Source organism: Sebastes fasciatus, chromosome 3, assembly GCF_043250625.1.
Source record: "Sebastes fasciatus isolate fSebFas1 chromosome 3, fSebFas1.pri, whole genome shotgun sequence".
Taxonomy (NCBI): Eukaryota; Metazoa; Chordata; class Actinopteri; order Perciformes; family Sebastidae; genus Sebastes; species Sebastes fasciatus.
In genome coordinates this window covers 7,825,065-7,843,916 of record NC_133797.1, presented here as the reverse complement: position 1 = coordinate 7,843,916, position 18,852 = coordinate 7,825,065, and the positions used below count along the sequence as shown (strand labels likewise).

At 42.9% G+C, this 18,852-nt stretch overlaps 2 protein-coding genes across 7 annotated transcripts; both read left to right on the top strand.

Moving 5' to 3' along the window:
- Positions 1-821: 821 nt before the first annotated feature.
- LOC141763918 (nocturnin-like) lies at positions 822-18,230 on the top strand. 6 transcript variants are annotated; one of them, XM_074628716.1, is made up of 6 exons: positions 822-976; positions 7,606-7,893; positions 16,123-16,274; positions 16,369-16,537; positions 16,773-17,104; positions 17,199-18,230. In XM_074628716.1, the coding sequence occupies exons 2-6, from the start codon at positions 7,752-7,754 to the stop codon at positions 17,718-17,720; spliced, it is 1,317 nt and encodes a 438-aa protein (XP_074484817.1). In that variant the 5' UTR covers positions 822-976; positions 7,606-7,751; the 3' UTR covers positions 17,721-18,230. The 6 variants fall into 6 exon arrangements, with proteins under 6 accessions (XP_074484817.1, XP_074484818.1, XP_074484821.1 ...); XM_074628717.1 differs by having other exon boundaries at positions 823-976; positions 16,123-16,250; XM_074628720.1 differs by lacking the exons at positions 822-976; positions 7,606-7,893 and adding exons at positions 13,456-13,683; positions 14,038-14,149.
- On the top strand, positions 1,085-6,784 carry ccdc175 (coiled-coil domain containing 175). Its single transcript, XM_074628708.1, has one exon. The coding sequence runs from the start codon at positions 1,378-1,380 to the stop codon at positions 3,592-3,594; it is 2,217 nt and encodes a 738-aa protein (XP_074484809.1). The 5' UTR covers positions 1,085-1,377; the 3' UTR covers positions 3,595-6,784.
- Positions 18,231-18,852: the final 622 nt, after the last annotated feature.

The following is an 18,852-nucleotide window of genomic DNA, read 5'->3' as shown; positions in this document are numbered from 1 at the left end:
ATAGACATGAACGCATCGCTCAAAACAGTGAGGCGGCACACGTCAGCTAAAACCACAATATCACTCTATATTTCACCTGCTTGGCAGTAATGTTAGCTGACCAGACGAAGGTCTCTCCATGAATCACTGCTGATCCTAGTGTTGACTTTTCCTGCCTCAGACTCCCGACCGCGGTCTGAGGGAGACACCGGCACCCGGTCAGAGAAGATAATGTTTCTCGCTGCGGAGCCCCATCACTTCACAAGACACCGGAAACCTCTGTTGGTCTGGGGGAGCGAACGTCCACTCTACAATTACTAGATATTTTCAGAGCTAAACTAACTCTTCTGCAGTGTGTAGTGTGCGCGCATGCACGTGAGGTGGAGCAAGCTGAGTGCAGCCAGAGGAGCAGAGTACAGCAGAGACTCTGGCCCTGGAGTCTCTGGACCTCCCACACCGCGGCCAACACTGTTTAACAGACGGGCTTCACTAGATAGAACTTTGAGGTTTTGGTGCATCCCTGTAGTTTGTGTTGGAGTCTGAGTCTGAACAGTGTAGCCACACGCGAGTGCGCATGGGACACCGACCCGGATTGATTTATACGTGTAAGAAGTTAGAAACAGTTCCTTTAAATGTTACACGCTGTTCTTTAAAAAAAAAAAAATTTGAGTAAAAAGTACAATATTTTCCTATGAAATGTAGTTTAGTAGAAGTATAAAGTATAAAAAAATGGGAATACTCCAGTAAAATACAAGTACCTCAGGATTGTACTCAAGTGCAGTACTTAAGTAAATGTATTCAGTTACTTTCCACCACTATAGGCTATGTGACAGCACATCACCCACGTTTTTAACGTGAAATCTTCAAACCTGGCAACCCGTGGGCTCCTGCTCCCTGCTAAGAGCATCTCTGCTTCAGTCTGACTCTGGTCTTCAGCTCATACAGTCACACACCTACTGGGAAGCCGAGGCTGTTCCCAAATGTCTACATATGTCAGGTAAGCACTCGCTAACTAAACCCGCTGTTGATGAAACTGTGACAATAACATTGGGTGTTTTCAGGACAGGAGTCGCATCATGCTCTCTCGTTGGACCACACGTTGTTTTCATGCTTTAAATGCGAAGGTCACCCAACTTGTCTGGTTATCTAAACTTAGCTTTAGCTCACATTTCTCTGGTTTCGCGTATACTGGCGGTTAGCTTGTGGTTAGCCACAATGCTAACAGCCTTGTGGCCTCGCGGACTTGCCGTAGCATGCTGTCTTCGTGGTGGGTGTTAGCTGTTACCATAGCAACCCTACTCACAAGTGGTAGAGTGTAACTGAACTTATACTGCAGACACACCTCCGAGCATAAAAGACACAAACCTCGGAGCAGAAGAGACACACACGGATAAAAGCATGGCTTCTTGCCTGGTGCCTGAGTTCCCGGCCGTCATGGTGGCTCTGGAGCATCTAAAGGAGCTGGACAAGCAGCTGAAGGAGGAGGGAGTACCTTTCTCACCTGAAGCCAGCCTCCACCTGACTGAGATAACGACTGCTATCACTGACCTGGAGGCGGACCGGCGTGCTACTCATGAACATTTAGAAGTGGAAACCATAGAAAACAGCAAGCTGAGACACCAAATTAACAATATAAGAGAAAGGATGACCCAGGACATCATGTCTGACGTAGCAGCAGCCCGGGCATGTAACGCTGAGGAGATAGAGCAGCTGCACAAACACATCAACGCGGTTTCTCAGCTGCAGGAAGCCACTGCGAAGAGGCAGGAAGACCTCCTGAGCCAGAACGAAGCACTGCTCCCAGAGCGAGAGCAGGTGAAGGCTGAACATGAGGAGATCGTCGCTGCTCAGAACGATGCAATCACCTTGAAGTATGGCTCCCAGATGCAGCTGGATCAGACACGGGATCAGACGGAGGAGTTGAAGTCCTGCATCGCTGCCGTCCAACAGGACAAAATAACACTGCAGCAAAATATGGTGCTGGAGAAGGAGGCATTTGTTGTGGAAAAAGACAACCTGTGCATAGAGGTGGACCAGGCCGGGGATACAATTAAGCAGCAGGAGCAATTGATCAAGAGCAGCAGAAGAGAGTTGGACAGTCTTAATGACAAGAGACGAGAAACCCATGAGCGCCTGGGCCTGCTCATGATCGACATGGCCAAGCTGGAGAGCAGTTTACGAAGACTGGGGGATTCTCGGAACCAGTGCGAGAAACAGCTGCAGGGGGAAACCCAAAAGCATCAAGAATTGGAGCAACAGAGAGAAATGCTTAAGAAGGACTTGCGTGAGTTAGGGGAATCCTTCAGCGCTATCATCCTGCGTCTCAAAGAGGAAATTGAGAGAGTGGAAGGTAAAATAGAGGAGGGTCGTGCATCGAGATTGCTCTCTCAAGACTCCCTGGCTAAAATCTATGAGATATTCAAGTGTCGGCGCAAAGAAGAGAACAAAGAGAGGGCAGAGCATTTCCACATCATCAGCCAGCTGGAGCAATCCAAGCTGCGGCTGATGAAGCGCATTGCCTCCGTGGTCAAATACCGCACCGAGACCAAAAAGATGGACATGCAGATCATAGAACTCCTGGAGACGGACAAGATCACCAAGCGCGTGTTTGATAGGAATCTGGAAGAGCTGTGCGAAAACGTGGATGCGGAGAAGAAGAACATCGACCACGTCACGGAGGAGAAGAGGCGGCTGACGACGCTCTTGGAGGAGGCGCAGAGGAAGCAGAAGGAGCACATGGCGAAGATGATCTCCGGCACCAGTGGCGCCAGGAGTAGATACCAGGAGCTTCAACGAGAGCAGGCCACGCTCCTGAAACATAAGCCCAAGAGCGCAAATGCTGGCTTGCTGATGAGCCACGTGACCCAGTGTGAGGTGGAGTACAGACAAAAAGAGATTGAACATCGTGAGGAAGTAGAGCAGGTTACCGCAGAGGTCGCGAGCATCACAAGGAGCTACGAGGAGAAGCAGAGAGAGGTGGAGGAGAAAGAGGTGATGCTGAAGGAGGTGGAAGCAAAGGTGAATGAAGAGCAATCCAGGCACCGGAGACTGAAAACGCTGACCTCCGAGCTGAGGACGAAGAGGAACGATCTGGAGCTGTTGATTCAGGGGCTGAAGGAGAAAACGGGCTCTCTGCTTCAGCCCAAAGAGGAAATGAAGGCAGAGCTGGAGGACATGCGAGGCGGTTACATGAACGTGCTCGACAAACGGGCCTCAGAGCTGAGAGCCGTAGAGATAAGCATCTATGACAATAGCGTGAAACTGGAGCAGGTCAACATGGAGAACAGCAGGCTGCATCTCCGTATCAGACTGATGACAGAGGATGCTGGCAGAGAGCGGGAGAACAAAGAGCGATACCGGCAGGAGGTCCACCAGTTCAAGCGAGACATAAAGGCCTTGCTCGAGAGCTTACAGGAAGCATGGAGAGAGGATTCATTGGTAACTCAGGACTGTCAGAACAGCGATGGTGTTCTGTTGGTGTCGATGAGCGCCATGTTGGACCGCCTGAAGACCAGGAGACAACAGCTGGGGAAAGTCACCACACACCTACACAAACTAATGTTAGATTTCAGCAAACGACTGGGGGATAAATCAATGACAGTACAGCAGAGTTGAGTTGACCTGTAGTGTCTGTGAAATCACTAGGGCTGCCAATCGATTAAAATCGCAAAGAAATCGCACATTTTTTATCTGTTCAAAATGTACCTTCTAAAGGGAGATTTGTCAAGTAATTATCAACATGGGAGTGGGCAAATATCCTTGTTTTATGCAAATGTATGTATATATTTATTACTGGAAATCAATTAACAACACAAAACAATGACAAATATTGTCCAGAAACCCTCACAGGTACTGCATTTAGCATAAAACAATATGCTCCAATCATAACATGGCAAACTGCAGCCCAACAGGCAACAACAGCTGTCAGTGTGTCAGTGTGCTGACTTGACTATGACTTGCCCCAAACTGCATGTGATTATCATAAAGTGGGCATGTCTGTAAAGGGGAGACTCGTGGGTACCCACAGAAACCATTTTCATCCACATATCTGGAGGTCAGAGGTCAAGGGACCCCTTTGAAAATGGCCATTTAGCGCAAGTTTGGGATGTTATTTAGCCTACTTCGCAACAAGCTAGGTACCAACCTAGACATGGTTAAAATGTGCTTGTATACACATTGTTGATATTTATTTGTAATCAGAAATTTTAATAAAGCTCACAGCAACAAGAAGATGAAGATGTCAAGTTTATTTTTAATGCAAGCTTGTATACATAAAAATACAATACAATTTTGAACAACTCTCCTGAGCGGACTTCAGTACCAACCTGGAACATTTTCACTCTTTTAATTTCTAATTTATGTTGACATTTGAATAATGGTGTAATATACAGTAAGTATAGTAGATGCTTTATGAATTTTAGTGGACCTTTTTCACAACATTTTGACTTGGTGTCACTAATAGCATGATTTTCTACATTGTCTTAATTGCTGCAACAGAGCTATTGTTAAAGGATAACTTTGGTATTTTTCAGTCTGGACCCTTTTTTCCCATGTTTTTGTCCTAATAAGGACAACACTTTTTTGGAATTGGTCCAGTATTGAGGGAGAACGCTGCAGCCGCCAGCCGCTAAACGAGCTGTAATGTAATCATTTGGGGCAACCTGGCACCGTCTGTTTACGTCCACTAAAAGTGTTTGTTTTTGACACTGACAGGCTCTGATTGTTATTATAAATGTCTGACAACATTATGGAAAGGACCCTACAGAGAAATAAAAAAATGTTTCTTACCTTTCTCTTGATCTGGTTGTTATTGTGTCCAAGTCCCACTCAAGAAGAAGTCTCGTTGTGAAATCTGAATAATTGTATACTCTGGCTCAAATAAATACGGGCGGTCATCGAATTCAAAGACCTCATCCACATTGTCGAAATCATCTAAATATTCAGCCATGACATTGAAAATCTTTTTTAGGTAACACTAAGCAACTCTTTCTATACTCCAACATAACACACTCTGCCTGGCTGGCACTCACGTTTCCACCATGGACGTATTCCGCCGTTGTCTTCGGGCATGAAATGCTTTTCTTCCTTTTGATTTCCACTTGTCATTGTGTCATGTGACTTGTTGCCGGAAGACAGCGGTGGAAACGTGAGTGAGAGTGGAGAGAGGAGTACCATGGGACACCGGTGTTGTCAGAGTTTGTTGTGTTGGACTACAGAAAGTATAGCTTAATGTTATCAATTAAGATTTTCAATGTCATGGCTGAATATTTAGCTGATTTGACGCGACATTTCACAACGAGGCCTCTCTAACATACAATAACAAACAGACCGGATCAAGAAAAAGGTTTAATTTCTGTGTGGTGTCCTTTTCCATAATGTTGTCAGACACTTATAATAACAATCAGAGCCTGTCAGTGGCAAAAACAAACACTTTTAGTGGACGTAAACTGACGGTGCCAGGTTGCCCCAAAGGATTACATCACAGCTTATTTATCGGCTGGCAGCTGCAGCGTTCTCCCTCAATACGGGACCAGTTTCAAAAATTGTTGTCCCCATTAGTCAATTGGACACATAAACATGGGAAAATAGGGTCCAGGTTGAAAAATACCAAAGTTATCCTTTAATGTTATTAGTTCCTCCTGTGCTTTTCCTGCAACAACAAGTCAAAGTGTCTGCTGTGGAACCACTGATATAACCTGGGCGAATTTATTACTAAAAAAAAGTGCCATGTAAAGCACTGAGAATTGCCTCTGTGTTTGAAATGTGCTCTATAAATAAAGCTGCCTTGCCTCGCCTAACATAATTTAACATGGTTTATTTTTGGATTTAACTGGTTCAAATGGAATTTCCGTCATACTTCATATTTTATGACTTCATCAGGTCTAATGTTTCTTATCAATAGGCCTTTTTCACAGAAGACTCCTTGATCTGTCGCTGTAGGAAAAGCACGCGGGTGTAAATAATCAAATCAACGATGGCTTCAGGGTCCTGGTACTGTGTATGCTGTTTACAAAATCCTATAACAGGTCACAAATGTAGTACTTTTCTTTGTATTTCTTACGTACACAGTGTTTGCTACATGCAGCAGCTGTTGTCATCTTCCAACATGGAGGACAAACGGCCGCTAATGAAGTAATTCTGAAGCTAAGTTATACAAGCTAACTATATTTAACTGCGGCAGCAACAGAGGAATTATATTGTCTACAGTGAGAGCAGCAGAAGACTCATGAATGAATGTGAAGTGCGTGTCTTTAATTTCATACCCTGTTGTAACACCTCATGTTAGTGATGTGACTTTACCCACTAAATGATCTCCTCTAGACTGTTTCCTTTTATTAAAGAATCACCATTTTGTCCCAAAGGTTAGCAGTGTTTTTTGTTTTTTTTTATAACTTTTTTCTGCTGTCATTGTGATACTCAAATAGTCAAAGGACATATAGACTGTTATTTGGGTTATTCTCACGAAATCCTGGTTTCAAAGATTTCAAACATGAACATTTTAAAAAGACAAATATTAGAACATTTTCTTTTGAAACCTAAAAAAACAAGATCTAAAGTAATAAGGACTATTAATCTCAAAACATTTTTTATTCACATTTCACCCAACAAGTCCTTGAAAAATCTCATTACTGCAACTATCCAAAACAATTACCAACAGACCTGTACAGAGTTACATGAAACTCTGGAAAAGTTTTTTTAACATACATATATTTATTTTATTTTACTTATTTTATTTACGGTAACATCTACAACCTGCTTTTTTTTGTGATATTTCACATTACACATATACTGTACATTTCTAGAAATATTCTTATTTGATTTCTTATTTATACCATTCTTGAATTTATATTTAACACACTTCTCAGCATTTGTATTTACATATTTGCACTGTGGTTATTTCTTATATATTATATATGTCTTAATGCAAGTATTTGTACATATTTCTTATATTCTCATTTCTTATTATTTACTTATATCTCTACATATATTGTGTTTATATTGTAGCATTATGTACACAATTTACATATTACATACTCCTTTATTCCTATTTCTTTGTTTATATAAGAGCAACTGTAACCTTTCCCCCCAAAGATCAATAAAGTATATTATTATATATTATTTTATTACATATTTTTGAAGTCATGCTGCAAAAACTGAAATAACAAAACTTATGTTCTTTAAACACATTGAAAAGCAAAATATTACTTGTTAATTAATTAACCTTTCAATTAGCACCTGTTTTGGTAATGATATACATGTTTCGGAAATGAGTATGAATTTGGTAATGAGAATTGGTGGTATATACAGTATTTAGTTACCGACTTACATGTTTGATTGAGAATGCACAGTAACTCCACAAATATCCACTAGCCTAACTGTGAGAGCCAGCTGTCACCCACTGCAATTTTAAATATAGGCTATTAGTTTATTGATAAATGCTATTAAATTTTAGTGTAGCAAACCAAACCAAATGTCAAAATTAAAAAGAAAACCTTAAAGAGTATGATTGATTGGCAAGTTTGAAGAAGAGTTATTAGTAAAATTCAAAATGCGAAGGTACTTTTATATTCATATTCATTTTAAGTGTGTAAATATAATTGACCGTCAACTTTTCTTTCTCTTCAGACTGTATGAAGTTTGACGCTTGGTCCCTGTGTGGCTCCTACCAGCAGATGGCAGAGGAGACCGGCTTTCTCTCCACTGTGACCTTGCCCTGCAGCTAAAGGGTCAAGCAACCACCCACTTCCCACTGAACAAAAGCACGCAGACGCATGCACATAGAGGTACATTCCCACCGTCTATGTCACACACTATTAGGACCACATGGAGGCAGAGAAAGAGAGCTGAAAGACAAGGCAGCGGCTGCACAAACAAGAGCTGAAGGGGAATCGGCAGTTAATTCCAGTAAACAAGGTAAGTCTTCAGATAAACATGCAGTAAACTTTGCTCTGAACTCCTTTGTGCCATGTGATCTGTGGCTCTACGGTATGGTCACACTGTATCATACAATATATTTGAAACTGTTTTTTGTTTGTAAGTGACTTTGAATTATCTTAAGTATGTTCTCTGGCTGTGTTCGTCTTTGGCTGCTCCACAATACCAGCATTATGTCTGCGTGTGATAGATACCCGTAACACAGCTCTTCTTCCAAGTAGATTTAGTACCACAGAAGCACAGTTGTACATCAGTACGTTTTGCTGTGTCGTATGGGAACTTTTTTTTTATGATTTCCACTTGTTATCTTCAGTTGAAGGACACATGCTGCTGTAAAGTTGAAAAGACTCCTTTTAAGTTATGTAATGTTTTAGATTTTGAACACTCAGCTGAGATAAGCTTATTTCTAGGTACTGAAAAGTTGACAAGACACAAGATTTTCACTGGATAGTGACCATTTTTTAACCTGTTTTTATACATTGACTTAAATCATGAATATTAAAGTCTTATTGTCCTCTGAAGTAATACTGTATATAGAGAAGACAAAACCTTTTAAAGGGCTAGTTCGGGGGTTGTATGAGGTAATTATCCATAGTCGGTGTATTACCTACAGTAGATGATGGTCGGCACACCCCTAGTTTGGACTGCAGCAGAACATATTTTATTGGGGAAAAAAATCAATATCAGTTTAAGTGTATGCTATATTTAAAATATTTATCGCTTTACTTTGCCGTAAGACAGCTTTTTCTGACAGGGGTTAAACAGTCATTTTACTTTGCAGAACTGGATTGGGTAGTTTGTTTTAGTTTGCTTATGTTATTGTGTGACTTTGGTGGATCCGAACTAACCTGTTAAATCACCAAAGTCACACTAACCGATATAGGCAGCGGTAGACCAGCAACTCCCGTGTTCTGCGAGGTAAAATTGCTGTTTTTGTCAAAGGAGTCTGGTGGCTTTGAAGAGGGCATAGATGGATACAACGGCTTTAGTTCCTTCAGTCGGAAAGGGCTGTCTGACAGCAAGGTAAAGCAGTGAAAATATTCTAAATATAGTGTACACTTAAACTGAAATTGATTTTTTAAAAGTGTCTAAAATACGTTTTGCTGCTGCCCCCGTCCACAGCAGTACATTGCTTAGCTTCTGTGCTGCGACGCACGTCCACAGCTTCAGTTACACTGCGCATGTGTTAAACCCTCATACCTCAAGACCCATGTCAGCCCGTGTCCCAGCCTCCTTCAATAGGCCTTGATTTCTAGTGTGACAATAAACGGGAGCCTAACTCTACATGAAAAAATACACAATCGGCCTCATAACTTATTTCAAATGAACCGAACAATTCAAACACATCGCGAACCGAACGGTTCCGATTTTTTACCTAAACCGTTCCATCCCTAAGAAATTTGTCATGTTTGAAAAAGCAGAACTGGATTTAATGAAATCCTGTTCTAATATTTGTGTGGACCTGCTGACTGGCTTTTTTTCGGGATGTCAAACAGTAACGTCACCCATCTTACATTAGTTTATTTAACTTAGTTCACAGAAGAGCTGTTAAAGTTAAATATCAGCCGAAATAAAAAAGTCTTTCTTCAGGAGTCATGATTTAGGAGTATCATCTGTGTAACGGGGAACCCAGATCTGTTAAATTGAGCAATATGTTAACGGAGTCTGGTAGTGTAGGCAGAAAGATCGGATCTGTGCAAAAAATGGGAAGTGAGCTTTAAGCCCTGCAATGTGAACGTAGCATATGTTGCATTATGATTTGTGTTCACTCAGCTTTGCAGTGGAGGAGGCTGCCTGTCTAAAGGTCAGAGAGTAAAGTAGTAATTTAATACTACAAACTAGATAACATACACGATGCTGACTTTAGGGTCTGCAAGACATCACACACACATACTCGCACAAGCATCTGCACATGCGTTGGTGCAAGATTTAAGAAAATATTGAAATGCAATGGCATAAGTTTGGAGAATTGTGTTTTTTAAATAAGGGTTCCTTGCAGTTGAAAATAGATTTTTAATGGATTTCTAAGTGCACTGTTAAGATTCGATTGAGGTTATGGTTTCACTCCCAGTCTTGACTTACAGTGTATGTCACATGTAAACAAACACTTTCAGAAATGCTTGTTAACAGCGACACCTGTGGCCGTTAAGTCAACGAAAGTCATCGTCGGGCTCGAGCTTGCTCGCTCTAAAAAGACATGACCGAGCATCGCTCAAAACAGTGAGACGACACACGTCAGCTAAAATATAGAGAGAGATATTCTCAGAGCTACTAACTCTTCTGCAGTGTGGAGTGAGCGCGCGTTCACGTCTAGAGGTGGAGCGAGTGAGCGAGAATGCGCGCGGTGTACGTGAGTGAAGGCAGGCAGAGGAGCAGTGACTCTGGCCACACGCGAGCGTGCATACGCGTGCGAGCATGGGATCCCGACCTACATTTATACGCTGAAAAAGCTACAAACAGTCCCTTTAAGTCACTCAACAAAATAAAACTTCATATTTATTTTCCATAGCCATGCTAGGATCAATGTTGGTCTGTCGGCCGGTCGACAACTTTTGGTCTATACTCTACTGGCAGAAATGGAATATGATATTAATAAGTATGTTTTCTTTAGTGTATAATCACCTGAAAATAAGAATTCATCACCCAGTCATTCATTCACTCAGTCAGTGACTCAGTGACAGACTTTTGCGTTTGTAGGGCTGGCCGTCTGCGGTCCAGCCAAAAAAATGTATGAACTGTTGGATACAGATACAAAGATCTGTCAATTGGCTCTAGTTTGTTTCGTTTATATGTAGTAGTGGTACTTTAAGATCACAAATAGACAACCATCACAGTGAAATTGTTTCAGCTGTGTGGAAGACACACACACACACACACACACACACAAGCCACCCACATATTGTAATGTCATGAGGCAGCTGCCATTTCAATGTGGAAATATCAATAAGCCACTAAAAGATGTAGTGACATCCTATCCCTCTCACACAATCACCACTACAGTAAATGATTCTGCCTGAAGTCACAAGAGGTTATCTACAGGATATGAGTCACACTGACCTCACGGCAGCAAACGCGCACACACACACACACACACACACACACACACACACACACACACACACACACAGACTTACATCATCAATGAATGCACAGTCACCCTGTGTGGACATTAGTTGTGGAGGATGATTTTTATTCTGCTGCTTAAATAAACAACCTCCATTCTGTAGAAATCATGTATTCATGTATGTCCACCTAGTGCCATGGCTACCATGAATGTGTCATGACTTGTGGTTAATGTTTAGAGACTATTTACGGTCTGAGTGTTGCGTCTACAGACGTGAGTCACCGCTCACCAGACACAAGAGCTTTAAGTTCTTTGTCGTAGCTGTGTGTTGACACACTGACGTCAAAGCAGCAGAGTGGAGTTGACAACATTCGCTCCTTGACTCCATTCTGTTGGATTAAGGGATCCAGATAGAGAGGAATAACATGGCTTTGTCTCTGCTCATAAGACATGAGAATTATTTTGATCACGCAGTACACGCACAAGTGCAGGGATTTGTCTTGTTTATATTCATAGAGGAACAAAGGTAGGGCTGTCGCACTAACCGCACTATTGACAAGTCAGGTGCAGGGGATGGCAAACAACCGCCACAATCACTATGTCCACATTTCTTTCTGTTTTGAATTCTTTGCAATGGGAGCGCCACGGCAGCAGCGTGACGAGGTATTTGCACTTTTTTTTTTTTTTTTTCTGGTCGCCGTGAGTGGAAACATTTTCAACTTGGGGTAAAACGGTCACCAAAATCAGTGTCGCCTTTTACCCAGCCGTCCAATCACAGGGGCAGGACAAATGCCACAATGACCAACCGTCACATCCTACATGTAGGGTACTATGGCGAGCCGTTTTAACATTTAATAGCTAGACAGGATATTCATCATAATTTTGCCTAGTCAAAACTCAAATTCAAGATATCCCTACTTCTATTATGATTAGGCAAAACTCTAATCTTAGATATCCGTAATTACATTTTGACTATTGCGATTCAAACTACTTTTGCCATTTATGTGTACGGGGTTTGTCATTACGGATATCCACATTGTGAATATCTGCAACTGAATTATGACTAGTCGTAATTCCAGTTCAAGATATCTCTTAATTCCCCTCAATTGAAGATATCTACATTGTCCATCTAAAATTAAATTTTGACTAGTCAGAATGACGTTGTATACTGTATATCTCTAGCTGGAGTTAGGGATAGTCAAAATATAATTACAGATATCTTAAATTAGAGTTTTCACTAGGCGAAATGACGTGCAGATATCTGTAATTACGTCAGCAGCAATTGCAAGTGGGAGCCTGAAGCTATTCCAACATACTATGGCGCTGCACTGCAGCCGTACGGGTTTATAAAGTGTGTCTGGAGACAATAAATCTGCAATACGCTGTAAATTTCTACCACAACTCTCTAGCAAGCAAAGCTCTTATTCGCCACAAATTCCTTGATGATAAGCTATTTCTATTTCATGGCATCTTATCCACAACGGTCCCTTACCACTCGCCTCACAGCCGGCTGCACATAGAGACCGATGTTATGTGTCCAGCTTGGAGGACAGCCCCACGGTTAGCCCTTGTGTATGAAATTTCATGACAATCCATTCAACATTGTTGGGACATTTCACTCTGTGTCGGACTGTGTGTGTACAGGAGTGGTATAGGTTGTGTGTCTTTTGTAGTTAAGACAGTTTGCTTGGTGTTAGTTCCTTTTAGGAGGCAGTATCAGTAAGAACAGTGATCTAAGACTAGACTTCACTAGAGCCGACGGTGCGGGACACACCACAAAAACTGTCTGACAGTCGACCGTCGGCTTGGTGTGTCAGGGCCTTTAGGGGAGCCATGAACCACAGCTTTGGAGCTTCATACTGTAATAATACCGTCTCAGTGAACAATTTTGATTCTAGCCCAAAATATAATTACATTTTAGTTCTATTAATTTGGAAAAGTACAATGTACTACTTACTGTACATGGAAAATAACACTGAGAACTAAGAACACTGACTGATGTAATATTAGTGATGGTAAGTTGTGATCACCGACCTGCGTGCCGTTACAACACGCATATTAAGGAACTTATTGCAAAACGCACACACGCTGAGCACATTTGTTTAGTCATGCAGTCATTGTTGTACAGCAGTTCTAGTTAAACTGTTAAACCACTGACATGTACTCATTCTCCACTGTGACCCTGACTTTCCTGTGTGTGTATTTATGAGGACGTGACTCCATGTTACTCTGGTTTTCAGCTTTTGTTCAGTGTTTGTACAAATTTACATATCGTTAATATATCCGCCACACACTTGAGCTTGTGTGTGTGTGTGTGTGTGTGTGTGTGTGAGACTGTGAGAGAGCAGCGGTTTGCATTGCGCAGTGTGTCCCTCTCTCCCTCCCTCACCAGCACATGACCTGTAATACACCATATGGCCTGGTGACGTCTATACTTCCTAATCTCTCTCTCTCTGTCTCCCTCTCCCTCCCCCGAGGCTTTATAGGCAGGAGTGGACAGCAAGAAGTCAGATTTCTGTGTTCACATAGACAAAGACACATCTGTCTCCTGTAGCAGTGAAAACACTTCTAGCTCAGAACAGGAAGCTTAAATCATCTGACAGTGACATTACAGTATCTGCTAGGGTGCCGGCAGCGTTTAAAGGAAGCGACAATTTACTCAAGTGCAGAGTGGACGTAGCTGTGGACAGTGATGGAGACTATGGGTAAGAGGCAGCTATTCTCTATTTTACTGTAGCTGAGGCCATGTTTGGATGTATAATATCTACCGTACACACATGACTGGTGTCATTTTGAATGTACAAAATCAAAGATCAGAGGTGAAAGATCAGAGTGACAGTGAGGTTCTGTATATCTGGTGGTGCCGTGAGTGTGGATTTATCTATTTACCATCTTAATGGATAAACATGGACCCACATAATTATTCACATTAATGTCAGAATGAGTACAAAGGTCTACTTGTTTATCTAAATGCACCAGGGTGTGTTTGATATGTGTGGGAAGGAGTGGTAGCTGGCTCTTGTCACAGATGTCCTTTCATCTTTCTCTCTCTCACACAGAGCTGGATAGATCTTAAACAAACAGGATGTGATCTCTCCTTTTATAGTCAGACTTCTGGCCTAGTGGAGCAGAGGAGAAGTTAGTCACCAGAATTTGTTTGACAGAGCAGAGGTCAGTCTCAGTTTTGTGCACTTTAACATGTTTTCCACCCAGATTTGCAGAACACATATTGTTGAATCATTGTGGCGGACCATTACAGAGAAGTGTGCATTACTCTGTTTGACAAACCACTGGTGTGTCTATGCAAAGCAATTAGGACTCTTGCTGGAATTTAATTGGCTGAAATACATCTGCTTTTAGAAAATGAAGGCACAAACCTTAACACAAATATTTTTTTTGTAATGTTGGAGACCCAATGCTGCTTATAACATTCAGTTTAAGTTAAGCGTAAATACTTTTAATATTATTTTTTTATTTGTCTGCAACATTTGGAAGTGAACCAGCCTGATGCCTCTTGCCAAACTACCAGTCAATTTGACCCACTTTGGTTTGACCTGCTGCCGTTCAATGTTCTCACAAACAAACACAGCCAACATGGTAAATAGTCATGGAGACAAACTGCATGAACAGATGGCGTGGGTGTGTATGCGCACGTGACAGGGTGCGACCTCTTCAAACTTGAACCTACACTTTAAAATTGAAAGTTGTCTCCAATTAGTGCTGGTATTTAGCCAAGCCTGTTTTTCCAAGAGTATGAGAACACGGTATACTAACCCAGCTCTGCAGCTCCCCTCTGCTTTATGCAGCGTTTTAGCCACTTTTAGCTTGTTGTTTTGTTTGGGGTTATTTTGGCTTTGCAACTTTAATATTTTAGTTCACTCTCACTGCTCAGGTATAGACCCACTGTATGCTACCAGACAGACACGGTTAATAACTAGCTGGTGACCATAGTGGATCGTTTAGCAGCTAAAGAGACAGATTTTTCCCTCAACAGAGCTAAAAGAGAGTGAATATTGGATTTAAATTCATCTGGTGGCCAGAAACACAACTCCAAATAAATTACAACGTTGCTCCGTGTCTGCTGGATGTGTAAATAATAGGGCTGTCAATCGATTAAAATATTGAATCACTATTAATCGCATGATTTTCCATAGTTAATCGTGATTAATCGCAAATTACACACACAATTCGCACATTTTGTATCTGTTCAAAATGTAGCTTAAAGGGAGATTTGTCAAGTATTTAATACTCTTATCAACATGGGAGGGGGCAAATATGCTTGTTTTATGCAAATGTATATATTTATTATTGGAAATCAATTAACACAAAACAATGACAAATATTGTCGCCAAAATTTAGCACAAGTTTGGAGCATTATTTAACCTCCTTCTCGACAAGCTAGTATGACATGGTTGGTACCAGTGAAAGTAGTGTCATTAAAACAAATTTGCGTTAATGCGTTATGGTGTTAACTTTGACAGCCTTAGTAAAAACGCAACTGTTTGCCAAAGCAACTATATATGGTGATAATATGTCTTGGCTTGTTTGCGCTGCCCTCAAGTGGCCAAAAATGGGTTATTGCTGGTTTAAATTGTGTCACCACAGAACCACAGTGGTGGAGATACATTGAAGATCAAGGTAGAGAGTGTGTGATGTGGCAGACGGTGACATTTGTTAAAACTGTTAACGACTGTGGCAGTCGATGGGAAGCACCAGTCTTATTTTTAGGTTGCATTCATGAATTAGTTCACATGTGAATGGACGGATGTTGAAGGGGGACAAAAAGTGAGCTGGACTGAAACACTTTAGCCACCGTGGGATTTAAAAAAGCTGGGATTTGTCACAGTTAGGCTGCTCCAGATGACCTGGCAGCTGAGGCAGTCGAGCCTAGGATAGTTGCTCACTCCCTCGTCTCTTAATCTGAGCTGAAGGTCAACAGACACATTAAATAGAAAGCGGCACCACCTGCTCATCAGAGGTATTCCTGGCCATTCATTTACAGACGTGTCTGAGATTTAAAAGATCTCTCAACTCCAGTTGCTTCACCACAGATGTAGCTTTGGAATTACAAATAGGCTTAATGTTTTATTTTCTTCCATCCTCACACACTCATCTCACCGTCTCTGTCTTTTTCTTCCAATCAGTGTATTCGATGGGTGGAGGAGCCACCCGGCTGTACAGCGCCCTGACTCAGACCAGTAGCAGCTCTCCTCTCCCCCTCTCTCCGTCCCACCAGCCTGCGGACACAAACCTGGATCCAGCTTTCTGCAAGGTGACTCCTTCTCTTCTGTTCACGGTCCAGATTTCAAAAAGTGACACAGCAGCAGATATGTATAGTGATTCGCTTCCTCAGGTGAAATAAATGGTTAAATGTCGTGTCTGTCTTGCAGAAGGGGTCCCCTGTGTGTGTCCCCGATCCAGTGGAGCTGCTTCGTCAGTGTGAGGAGGCCCTCAGGGACCGACCGACTCGCTTCCACAGGAAGTTCACTCACCTCAATGATGGAGACAGCGCCCCCGGCAGCCCCATCAGGGTGATGCAGTGGAACATACTGGCCCAAGGTAGACTGCTTTTAGCCCGTCTAATATCACATCACACTGGATTGTAGGCTCTATAATATATCGATGACACATCAGCTTCTAAAAAAGGAAAAAAAAATACAGAGGTTATCCTTTACGCTATTTGGTGGAGAACATTGAAACCCTATTTTGCTAACATAAAATATGGAGCATTGTTTAGCTACTGAAGGTTAACTCCATACTGAAGTCAGATCTCCCTCTTTCTCCTGTCCTGCAGCTCTGGGCGAGGGACTTGACAGTTTCGTCCAGTGTCCCCCGGAGGCCCTCAGCTGGTCCCGCAGGAAGCACCTGATCTTAGAGGAGATCCTCACCTACCGACCTCACATCCTGTGTCTGCAGGAAGTCGACCACTACTATGACACCCTCCAGCCGGTCCTGGCAGGTCTGGGTTACAGCAGCGACTTTTGCCCTAAACCCTGGTCGCCATGCCTGGATGTGGAAGGCAACAACGGCCCCGACGGCTGCGCGCTGTTCTTCGATCAGTCGCGGTTCGAGTTCCTGGATAGCGTGAACATTCGGCTCTCTGCCATGAGGATTCCAACCAATCAGGTGGGTGGAATCTGTGTGAAGCCACGCTTGGACACATAAAAAAAAAACATATCTACCCATGAGCACCTCTAACACACTACTCTTTTGCCGACAGGTTGCTGTGGTGACGATGCTGCGTTGTCGGAGCACAGGGAGATGCGTTTGCGTGGCCGTGACCCATCTGAAGGCTCGTGCTGGCTGGGAGTGGCTCCGCAGCGCTCAGGGCTCTGACCTCCTGCGACAACTCCAGAACCTGGTCCAGAAACATGCCGGCGATCCCGCGGGTGCCCCCAGCTCTGACATTCCTCTGCTCATATGTGGAGATTTCAACGCAGTCCCAACTGAGGAGGTGTACCGACGTTTCGCCACATCGCCTCTCGGTTTGGACTCGGCCTATAAGAAACTCAGTCAAGACGGTTTGACCGAACCGGATTACACGTCATGGAAGATTCGGTCTACGGGGGAATGCTGTACCACTCTGGACTACATCTGGTACAGCCAGGACACACTGAGAGTGGACGCAGTTTTGGACATGCCCACAGAGGAACAGATTGGGCCAAACAGGCTTCCATCCTTTAGCTATCCGTCAGACCACCTCTCTCTGATTTGTGACGTCAGCTTTAAGGAGAAGGAGTGAGGAAGGAAATGATGAACCAGCACACAGGAAGGCACGACGCTGAGAAGAGACGCAGTCGAGATCGGCTCCTGGTTGGCTTCACTCGACAAGAAGGCGTGCAGATGAGACGCCACGTGGGAGTGACAGGGAGAGGATGAAGACAGGACACAGAGAAACCAGGACACAGAGAAACCAGATTGGGAAGCTGGTTATTTCAACTGGATGGAAAAGTCCGATAACTTATGACGCAGAAGTTGCAGAGATACACGCTGCAACAACATAGTCTACCTCCCCAAAGCCTAATACTGTGCGAGTGTGTTTTCTGCACCAGGTTACTGATCTCTACCTTCACCTGTACTCAAACACAAATTGCACAGTGAAAGTAATGAATGGGATTGGAAACATGATTGTTTTTATTATATATATATATACAGTATAAAAATAATCCTGAATTCCAAATGTTTTATTGAAACTGTAGTAAATGTTGCCATTGCACTACAGAGTGACTGACAATAAAGGGTTTTTGCTGAACATGTATGGTTTATATTTGATTACTGTTGCTTTTGTAGTATAGTGTTAAATATTTTTATTTTGTATTTGATATATTTAAAGGGACTATTTTTAACTTTCAGAATTGCTTGTTAACAGCGACACCTGTGGCCGTTAGGTCAACAAAAGTCAGCGTCGGGCTCGCGCTTGCTCGCTCGAAATATACCTGAACGAGCATCGCGCAAAACAGTGAGGCGACACACGTCAGCTAAAACCACAATATCACTCTATATTTCAGCTGCTTGGCAGTAATGTTAGCTGACCAGACGAAGGTCTCTCCATGAATCAATGCTGATCCTAGTGTTGGCTTTTCCTGCTCCGCAGCGAGTAACGTTATCGTCTCGTCTCCGCCAGCAGCCGAAGTGAACAGGAAGACACCGGCACCCGGTCGGGGCAATAATGTTAGTCGTTGCGGAGCCCCGTCACTTCACAAGACACGGGAAACCTCTGTTGGTCTGGAGGAGCTGCAGCAGTTATTTCTGCACAAACGTCCACTGTACATTCACTAGATATTCTCAGAGCTAAACTAACTCTTCTGCAGTGTGGAGTGAGCGCGCATTCACGTCTAGAGGTGGAGCGAGTACGCAAGAACGCGAGTGCTGTC

Coding starts and splice junctions, on each gene's coding strand:
- LOC141763918 (XM_074628716.1), top strand. CDS start 7,752: ATGCACATAGAGGTACATTCCCACCGTCTATGTCACACACTATTAGGA. Junction 16,275..16,368: donor CTCCTTCTCTTCTGTTCACG/GTCCAGATTTCA, acceptor TCTGTCTTGCAG/AAGGGGTCCCCTGTGTGTGT. Junction 17,105..17,198: donor TGAGGATTCCAACCAATCAG/GTGGGTGGAATC, acceptor TTTTGCCGACAG/GTTGCTGTGGTGACGATGCT.
- ccdc175 (XM_074628708.1), top strand. CDS start 1,378: ATGGCTTCTTGCCTGGTGCCTGAGTTCCCGGCCGTCATGGTGGCTCTG.